Source organism: Stigmatopora nigra, chromosome 12 (assembly GCF_051989575.1).
Source record: "Stigmatopora nigra isolate UIUO_SnigA chromosome 12, RoL_Snig_1.1, whole genome shotgun sequence".
Lineage (NCBI taxonomy): Eukaryota > Metazoa > Chordata > Actinopteri > Syngnathiformes > Syngnathidae > Stigmatopora > Stigmatopora nigra.
This window is the reverse complement of record NC_135519.1, coordinates 5,723,473-5,733,102: the sequence shown is the minus strand read 5'-3', so window position 1 is coordinate 5,733,102 and position 9,630 is coordinate 5,723,473. Positions and strand designations below refer to the sequence as shown.

The 9,630-nt window shown below is 38.3% G+C and overlaps 3 protein-coding genes across 12 annotated transcripts in view; 1 reads left to right on the top strand and 2 right to left on the bottom strand.

The window, feature by feature from the left end:
• The window catches only part of ntpcr (nucleoside-triphosphatase, cancer-related), a 28,436-nt gene extending 23,084 nt beyond the window's left edge, over positions 1-5,352 (bottom strand). Inside the window, exons 1-6 of one of the 3 annotated variants that reach the window (XM_077730220.1) lie at positions 5,254-5,352; positions 4,686-4,848; positions 4,507-4,609; positions 3,850-4,059; positions 3,306-3,404; positions 776-876 (exon numbers count right to left, since the gene is read on the bottom strand). In XM_077730220.1, the coding sequence (XP_077586346.1) occupies positions 3,336-3,404; positions 3,850-4,059; positions 4,507-4,609; positions 4,686-4,848; positions 5,254-5,341 (633 nt within the window). In that variant the 5' untranslated portion in view covers positions 5,342-5,352 and the 3' untranslated portion in view covers positions 776-876; positions 3,306-3,335. Of the gene's footprint in view, positions 1-775; positions 877-3,068; positions 3,405-3,849; positions 4,060-4,506; positions 4,610-4,685; positions 4,849-5,253 lie in introns of those variants that run through there. The other 2 variants (XR_013328161.1, XM_077730219.1) reach the window with 2 other exon arrangements.
• Positions 5,353-5,642: 290 nt separating this feature from the next.
• On the bottom strand, positions 5,643-9,176 carry map10 (microtubule associated protein 10). The gene has a single exon (XM_077730214.1). The coding sequence runs from the start codon at positions 8,104-8,106 to the stop codon at positions 5,740-5,742; it is 2,367 nt and encodes a 788-aa protein (XP_077586340.1). The 5' UTR covers positions 8,107-9,176; the 3' UTR covers positions 5,643-5,739.
• The window catches only part of LOC144205674 (signal-induced proliferation-associated 1-like protein 2), a 58,501-nt gene continuing 57,774 nt past the window's right edge, over positions 8,904-9,630 (top strand). For all 8 annotated transcript variants that reach the window (XM_077730212.1, XM_077730208.1, XM_077730207.1 and 5 more), the window contains exon 1: positions 8,904-9,060. The gene's annotated coding sequence lies outside the window, so the exon portion shown is untranslated. The remainder of the gene's footprint in view (positions 9,061-9,630) is intronic.

Genomic DNA, 9,630 nt, shown 5'->3' with positions numbered 1-9,630 from the left:
TTTGACCCCTGCGTCATCTGCTGACAGCTTCCATTGCTTCAGCTAACGCTGTGAGGGCTTTGTCCCCTTCGCTGACATTACAATAAACTCTGTCGCTATGTCACCACCACTATTCCGTGGATTAAAGGCTCAGCGATACAACCATTTTTAACATACCTCATACTCAAATGAGTGTGGCAGGTGATAGTTGTCCTCAGGCCTCTTTTAGTGGAGGAGAGAACCATAGTTTGTGTGGACATGTAAAATAGTACTTGTTTCAAGAGGACATATTTGATGAATTATGAGGGGAAGTGCAATTTCACGCTCAGCTTTGAACTCCAACTTAAAAGGTCTGGGAGTCAACCTCTAAACGCAACCCTTGCCGCAACCCTGGGGGTGAGCCAGTTTACGTAGATGATGATATAGTAAAAGAGGTTCGGGGATCATAAAGATGGGAAGCAGCATGCAATCGTGCTCAAGAAAGCCAGTCAAGTCCTTGGAGAATATCAAGTTCCATTTTTTTTTAAAGAATAAAATAATTTGTGAACTGAATGTTGAGAAAATTGCTTTTCCAACACTGCAAACTTCCCACCTGCCGATGTCAGACTCCGTTTTTGCATCCCAAAGAAAAACTCAAACTGCATTCTCAACCAGTGTGATAAATGGTTTGCAGTATTCTTCACACTCAATATATTGTACTGAAAAAAATGTGAGAGAACTTCTATTATGTCTTGTGAAATATTTTTCATTCAGAGAAATATGACAACAAAACATGCCTTTTTATAATATCTTGCCAGTAATATCTGCAACGCTCTCATACCTCACCACCCACCCCCAGTTCTTCCTCCAAGCAAGCTTCTTTTTTTGTCCTAGATTGTCAGTAAGCTCCTTGAATTTCTGTGTGAAGGGATATAAATGAAGCAGCGTGTCAGAAAGACATCTGTCCCATGCACTGCTGCAAATGTATTATACGCATCTCGAAGAAATTGACGTTTAGCCTCCATTCAAGGCCATTTAATGTGTCTTCTAACACTCTACTGCCCAGGCTCAATGAACATTAATGCACTAAAGGTGAATCCATTTAGTACAATGGTCATTCACAGTAATAAAAGAGCAATAATGATATTAGATTAAACTTTATTCATCATGACCATACTTAAACCCAATGTAATGTTGATTCATCTAATATCCATGTATTTTCTAGGGTACTTGTTCGCAATAGAAGTGCTGGTGAGCAGAAGCCTACAAAATGTATGAATTTGAGTAGGTTTAGATGTATTTAAAGATAGTGAGGGATGAAGAAAAGAGTGAAAAGTATGGTGGATATAAAGTATTATGACTCTAATTTCAGGTTTCAGTGCTGATAGGCCACTAAGCAAATTAAATTAAAACAAAAAAGAGTATACAGTATACCACTAATTGCATATTGTTTTTTTTTATTAACAAAAAAGCATATTTGAAAGATCATGACATTTTGATCAATTTATTTACCGTATGTTCACAACTATAAGGCGCACCACATTAAAAGGCGCACCGTCAATGGATGACACTTTTTTTTTTAAATCCATATTTAAAGCACACTGGACTATAAAGGACCCTGTCTATTTTGGAGAAAATTTAAGACTTTTAAGTGCGCCTTATACTCGTGAAAATACAGTAGTTCATTCCTTTCTGTACAACCCAAAACGGAAAAAGGTCAATGTCACTTGTACATAATCTCACAACTACCATGCCAATCAGTAGCAGCAGCTCTCAGCACCCTGTAGACTGCACCAGCTACAATTTCCTACTAAATCTGAGCCCAAAATAACCCTGCAATGGCAGTTGAGCAGCGGCAGCACCATTGCCGCACTACTTTAGTGTGCGAACGAATGGACAGCCGCGTCATACGTAGCCACCGACCGACCAGATGCTGGCGCAGCAGTATGTCTGACGCACATCACAGTTGGCTACACTCACCGCAGCTGGCCTGACAGCTTACGTCAGTTACACAAGCAATATTAAAAATAAGCCAAAAGTTTGATTTCACTTTGAAGTGACCGGGAAAAGCATCAGAGATGAGGTCGATATTTTGCTAATGGATTTCCATTACTAAAATTTCAATATGATCTGCAGATTAAATACTCACACTAGAAGGAAGCTTCTTCAAATCAAATGAGGAATTTTGATGCTCTATTCTAGATACAGCCTAAATCTTAAAACCTGCTGAGGTACATTTTAAAGTACGGAAGATGATAACAATGACAAAAACATGCAAATAAAATGCATTTACTGCCATTTGAATGTTCAATAGTACAGACAAATGGGAAAGGTATAACTTCTGAAAAGACCTTAAATTAAAGTACTATTTTAGGATTAGTTTTTCCAGAAGAGTTCTGCCTCATATATAATTTAATAAAACACCAAGAATGTGGACTAGTTTTCTCTTCTGGATGAAATAACAAGAAAGCTAAATAAATTGCCATTCAAAAGGCATAATTATTCAAATACTTGTGTAGCAGTAAATTGAGTTATGATAGAGATTCCTGTTTGAATATAATTTTAAATTAAAATATATTTCTCAAGCAGTTCTAGAAAAACACATCGCAGACCTGTTTTTGGCAAAGGATTATTTCTCAAAATTGTACAGACCTCATTTAGCATTTGTGCTTGCCATAAAACCTCTTTAAACTGCAGGAACCAACTAAATCCTCCATCAATACGTTCTAAAAACTCCAAAATCCTCTAATGGTCGATCAAAATATTTATCCTCAACAGTAATCTGAGATAATATGGACTGAAATTACATAATGATCATGGACGAAATGCAAAATCCAAGAGTGAGTATGTATGGGTACTATGTATGTATATTTTACCCACCTTTGCCTCTCGGGAATTGTTGCAAACAAAAATTATAAATTGTTCTATGGACTTTTTTTGGCATCTTGCATGCAACATATGATAATCAAACTAGTTTATATTACCAAGAATAAATGAAATGACAACTCCATAGAAACGGATTATGGTTTCTTTTTTTCCTCCTATTATCTAAAAAATAAAGCACAAATGTTTTTTTTTTTTATAGGAAACTGTGTTGATTCCATATTGCATACTGTTTCTGTATATTGATTTAATTATAATACGGACTGCGTATAAGTACTAGTACAATAGCAATTTAACAACATTAGCTAATACATCTTTCAGAACCAAATCTCATTTGAGCTGGCACAAAAAAAAGAAAGAATGCATTCTAGTTGAATAATTCGGTGGTCAGGTCACCTTTTCAAACTGCAGGAAATTATGCCTTAACAAAATAAGAGAACATTTTATTTTAACTGAACGTTTACCTTTCTAGAGTTGTTTTTCTTGTGTTGACATTATTTTAGACACTCTTGAAGTGTTGCGACAATATCATGCAGTATGGTATTTCTGTTTTCCTTCGACACCTGCAAAAGAAAAGAAAAAAATACTACTATTGATTGGAAACTAAGTAATAACCCCACAAAATACATGGTAGGACTATCATACTCCAAATTGTAAATACTTTCTAGTTATACAGTCATTCATGCAATGAACATCATACTCAACATACTTGTACTGAAACCTTGAATAAATACTTCACCCAACAACACTCATAATAGAAATACACGAAGTATTTGAACATTTTAGTGATGTCTTATTTTTTTTCAATCAGTCCCACATGTTGTACTACTAATCCTGCAACAGGAGAGGGATAATGCAGAGCAATGCTCTCTAGTACACATAAAAAAACTGGCTGTAAAAAAAAAAGTGTAAACATGGTCGTACTAAAAGCTCTTTAAGTTGACCTACATTGGCTACTGCCCCACCCCCTTTTCTTTGCGAGTATAACGTATTTATGCTCGTACTCACTGTGAACACCCTGACATCGCTCCTAATCCGCACCTCTTCCACCAGGCTAAGCGGTTTCCCCTTGGGAATAGGGATGGTGCCCAAGATGGTGCAGGAAGAGCAGTCAAATGCCTGTTTCACCGCTTTTATGAAGGGCTGACTGAAAAGTTCCATTTTCCCAATCTCATCAAGGACAAACAATTTCTTGACACCCCCAACTCTCGATTCCATCTAAAACAGGAGAACATTGACTGTAAGGTCATCAAAACAATAGATGGACACTTTATAATCCTAAATTGACTTATGTATTATGAGGAATAACTCATTACGAAAGCAAGTGGCATAAGGGGAGAAGACTGCATGATCACACAAAGTTGTTTTAATTACAGAGGCGTTTATAGGAGATAAATGGCAAACATTGACACCTTCCTTTACAGTTTATGGGTAGGTGGTTTTCTGGGCTCACTTTACAAGCAGGATATTCATAGTCAGTGACAATCAGCCGGCTCCACTCCTACTAGAAATGTCACTGTGGAATTAATGCGTTCACAGGCTTACAATTATGCCTCCGTTTTAAGAAAATCAAAAGGCTTGCTTTGTTAGGCAGAAATAAAAAGCAGCGGTCTATGATTTGTTGATGAAAGGTAATTATAATAGGCAGAGTGATGTGTGGTGTACCTTTTTAAAGAGAGGGAGGGCGAGGCCTTCAAATGAAGGTAAATTCACAACATACTGTCCAACTGTGTACTCTCTTCTGCCGTGAGACTCCCCCACCATGTCTCTGTGGGGGAAAATAAATTCAGGAGTAACTCAAACACTGCATCAAAAGAGAGAAGCTTGTTTGATATTTTGGCTACCTGATTCTGGACAGGTGGCCTCTTTCTCCACTCAGCGTGACCACATCAAACCCAACTCTGCGGCCTCCAACTCTGACCTCTTCTGTGTAAAAGCCTTCCACCTCCTGTCCCGAGGACACAAGAGCATCACACGCCTTCTGGACCAAAGTGGTTTTGCCCACACCTACAACAGAAATTACAAATATAACAAGATTTTTTCTTATTATGAGGAAGTTGACCACTTAACCAGGCTTCTTATTTATGAAGGGGGCGTGTCCTAATGTTACTGTTATAAAAACTTACTATGTATCAAATGACATAACATGTTGAATTAAAAAGGCACAACTGTGTTTTAAAACTGATGTGAAATTATGATTTCAGTTCAGAATTTTTGACATAAATCGGGCATCGTTATGATTGCATGACCTATAGTTTACTAATGTTTAGGGATGATACTGCACGTGAAGCGAGTCAAAGCTATTCAGACAAAAAAATGCTGGATCGGGGTCATTAAACGTGTTCCGTCTAGTTATTGATAAGCGCTTGTAATAAAAGTTCTTGAGAGTGTAGTGATTTGTACTTGCGTTACCTGGAGGTCCTGTTAGAAAAACGTGTCTTATCATTAGGGAGCCGTTGTTTGCCACGCTGGTCTCCTTCCGACAACACAAGCAGCGCATGCGCAAATGTCTTTCCAATGATGCGTTCCATAATGTTTTAAAACGTAGGATTCTATCAATATTACTTGTGGGCAGCCAGACTTATAAATTTGTTAATATCTTTGACAATCGAGCAGTAAATTCTATATTTTAATTTGCTGTGATAGTACATAAAAAGTAAGGGTAATGAAAACAAATAATCCTAAAATTTAACTTCATTCTAACATTTCAAATCAAAGAAGGTACCCACAATTAGGGCTAATATGTGCTGTATAAACATTATTTAAACAAAGAAAAAAACATTAACACGAAAACAATCACATTTTGTCCAAATGTCTTTATTTCAACCAGTACAATTAAATATATGAAAATATATGCAATATTGGAAGCTATCGAGGCCTGTGTGAATGTGGTGAAGTCTACATTGTATACCCAGGGAGCTTAAAGCCCACAAGTTCTGAAATATCTTGATATTCCTTTCTAAAGTCCAAAGATCCAAGATCATCTTTCAGTTCCTCAGCCTCTAGGGGATCGGAGCTCACAGACTTTAAAGAACCTTCCAAATCAAGGCTGCTGCTTTCACTCTTTTGGCCTCTTGATGATGCCGCTGCAGAATTCTCCTCCTTTTTTTTCGAGCATGTCATTTCCAAGGATGATCCCTCCTCGTGGTCCTCATTAGAAGAAAAACTGAGTGCAGCATCTTTTGTTTGAGGACGTATTAGACGTGTGCCTCCTAAAATCCGCTGTATGGGGCTTCCACCTCGAATAGGGGAAGGGAGGATTGGCCTCTCCTTAACAGGTTCAGAGTCCAAATCTGATGCGAGGAACCGACGGAGAAACTGAGCCGTTTCTTGGGCAGGTTCAGGACTATTCGTGTCGTCTGTATCAACGGCTTCGAAACTGTTAAAGTCATCAGCGTAGTCTTCTTCTTTCCCAGAGCCTGGTGATGAAGACAAGGGGCTGCTGTCTCTACTATTTGTACTAGAGTCCAGTTTTACATTGTTACTTTCTGATTTAGTCCATGTCACGCTCATTTTAGGGGACATGCTGCTTGCGGCGTCATCTTCATCTTTATCATCATTGATGTGAGGGATAAAAACCAAAAGGGGTTCGTCTTGTTTTGGACTTTGGAGCTCTGATCTATCTTCATGCTTTGTCAAATCTTCTAATACAGAAAAGACTTCCATGTGTTGGGTCTTGTTTGTGTTTTCTTCCAGGACGTCCATGTTTTCTGTCTTTTTTGTGTTTTCTTCGAAGACATCCATGTTTTCTGTCTTTTTTGTGTTTTCTTTAGAGACGTCCATGTTTTCTGTCTTCTTAGTGTTTTCTTTAGGAATCCAACTATTTTGTTTGGCTCTTTTCTTTCCTTTAAATGCAGTTTTAGTAGTTTCCTCAGCAGTGCAGTCCCGACTATTCGCCATATTGTTGTTTTTCTGCCGCCTTAGGTTGTATGATTTTGTTGTCCCATATACAAGTTTTGTTCTGTTCGCTTTACTTTCCATGACAACTTGGTTGTTTTGCAAAGATCCTTCAGGGTCAGTTTTGGGATTCCGTGGAGAAATATTAGAGGGGTAATCCAAATTTTTCAAATGTGGACCATGTCCTCGCCTGCGTTCTTGATCTGGACTTGATTTTGAGGTCTTTGGAAAGCTTCTTTGTCCGTTTAAGAACTCAGTGGAAGAATGTTTACTAACAGAAACCAAATCTGGACGATTTGACACAGTTGGCCGGTGCAGGTTTTGGACATTTAACTGTGACAGTTCAACAAAAAGAGCATTTAGAAGAGGCAGTGGTCGCAAAGCTTCCTCTACAACATCTGTAGACACACTTGCAGTTTTCTTAGGTGCACTTTCCAATGGCTGGTCTGTGATTGAAGAATGTTCATTTTCAGAGATTGACTCTTCACATGCTACAGCTGATGAATCCGGTTGACTTAATCTGTACTCACTTCCTTGGGTTTTGTGTTTTTCCTTGCCGGAATTGCAATAATAAAGTTGTGGAGGGCAAAATACAGCAAGGTCTTCTTCAAAACCATTGCTTTCTTTGACTGTGTGATGTATTTGTCTGATTGTGTTATGTTCAGTCTGAGTGGACTCGGCTTGTTTATCCACAATATTTCTACCAACAGAGTCATCCTGGGTGGGAAATGGAAGTCTAGTACAACCAAAACTCAATTTGTGGCTTGCATCACTCATTCCAATGTCCTCCTGAGTACACTGTCCTCTGTGGACCGGTATTTTTTGGGTCACATGTGATGGTAGACCGAGTCCAACAATTAGGAGTTTATAACTCAGTGAAATAACTCCAACCGGCTTCTCTGCAAGGTTGCAGACATGGACAAGACCCCTCTCTCCATATGAGGAGCAACCAGCGACATCCTGTTTAATGGAATCTTGCTTGATTCTATTCATGACTGTTGCCATGGAGACGAGGGATGTCCCTAATAATTTAGGTATCTCGTCTTTCACATCAAGAATCATAACATACAGAGGCGTGCTGATCAGTTGCGTATATAAGGAGTCTAGATTCATTTCGAAGAAGCAAGACTTGCCTCTGTTAAAAGAATATATCCATCGCTTGTTATTATCCTCCTCTCGGCATTGAATGTTGTTATCGCCTCCAAATTTTGGCTGGTAAACAAGCAGCGTTGGGAAATCCAACAATCGGATTCCTACAGCAAGCGTGTCAGAGATTTTCTTTTCGCCGTCAATCTGAATATATTCCACTAGTAGCTCAAATAAAAGCAGTGTCTCCCTTTTCTGGTTTCCATCTGGGTCTGATGACATTGTAATTACGATGTAAAAAATGATAATAACGTTAAAAGTTGCGTTCAGGTAACCTTAGAAGATTTAGTTCCCAGTCGGAAGAAACCATTACAACGCTCCTTCAACCAGGATATCCGGTTAATATACAAAATAAAACGAACAAAATGCGAAACTAAAATGCCACCAATATAACATACTTTTTGTAAATTATTCCGTGGATATCTTCGTTATTTTAATATGACTTAAATTTGATTTGCCTTCCAATAAGCCGAATATTTGACCAAATAACCACATTAGTTATCACGTTTCTCATTATACAGTAAGAATGGACTATTTACGAATATGAGTGTAATATCTAACAAAATGTTCGACTGAAGGTGGGCATAATGCAACTTTAGTCGGCACCATGGCAACAAATGCCTCATATTTAGAACGTCATCGGTGTTTTGCAGTGCTTGGGAAATGTGGTTTATTTCATCCCCAATTGACTTCAGAATTACTTCCACCTTGAGCGTAAAATAACGATTTTTAAAGAGTGATTTAAATAAAAATGATCCAAAAATTTAACTGTTATAAAGTTATAAAATTAAACGTGCATTAAAAGAGGATTTGAATCACGATAGGAGGCCAATGAATTCTGCTGATTACTAATAAGGTCATCTTACGCATTTACAATGCATGTAATTCATATTTGATTAATTTTGCTTCGACACACAAATAGATGTGCGCACAATAAGGAGCGTGTAAATAAACCATCGCACTGGGCAGCAGCCGGAGCGCCTGTGGGCGGGGACTTTCTCCCGGCGTGCTGTCATCGCGCAGCGAGCTGCTGCTGGATGTCTGCGCCCGGTTCAGTCTGGAGGCTCCAGCTGAAAGGGAAAGAAAGGTGCGGGTGTGAGCCCGACTACCACAACTGCCCCGGAGTCGATGAGGATATTTTTGGGTGCAAGAGGCGTCGCTCTCGATGCAAGTTAGGTAAGTCATACAAAGGAGATTTCTGAGGAAATACATTTTGGTGTTTTTAGCTTCAAACTGTAGAGTCCTTGCGACCGCGAGACGGGTTAGAAACTCTTCATTTTAGTGTGAGAATTGAAGCTGAAGTGACTTTTTAGCCTTTTTATTTAAACATTGATTAGAATGTATTATATTTGGTAGGCATGTCATCATTGTTTTTTTATTGTAGAGCATATTCATGCTTATTATTACAATTGTGGGTTGGGTGACATAAATGCATTTGTAATTTGAAACGAAGTTATTATCTCAGATACTGTTTCTTATCAACTAGTGAGTCTTTGTTTCTGGCATTGGTGGGGAAGTTTATGTTTATTATTTGATCATATGAACTGGAATCGCCGTGAAATATTTCTGAATGGTTTGTTTCTTCGGGTCAATACTATTTTGTATCAGTAGAGGGCGACAAAGCTTTCGTGGTTTCTCTTTTAGAAGGCTATTTGACAATTCAAGTCTGTTTGTCTGGTTGTTTGTTTGTTTTTTAATTCAGTCACATTTAACTAGTGTTTGGAAGTATTGCTTTTTTTCTTTTAC

What these genes read in the sequence shown, in the direction of transcription:
- map10 (XM_077730214.1), bottom strand. Translation starts at nt 8,106, where the DNA reads ATGTCATCAGACCCAGATGGAAACCAGAAAAGGGAGACACTGCTTTTA.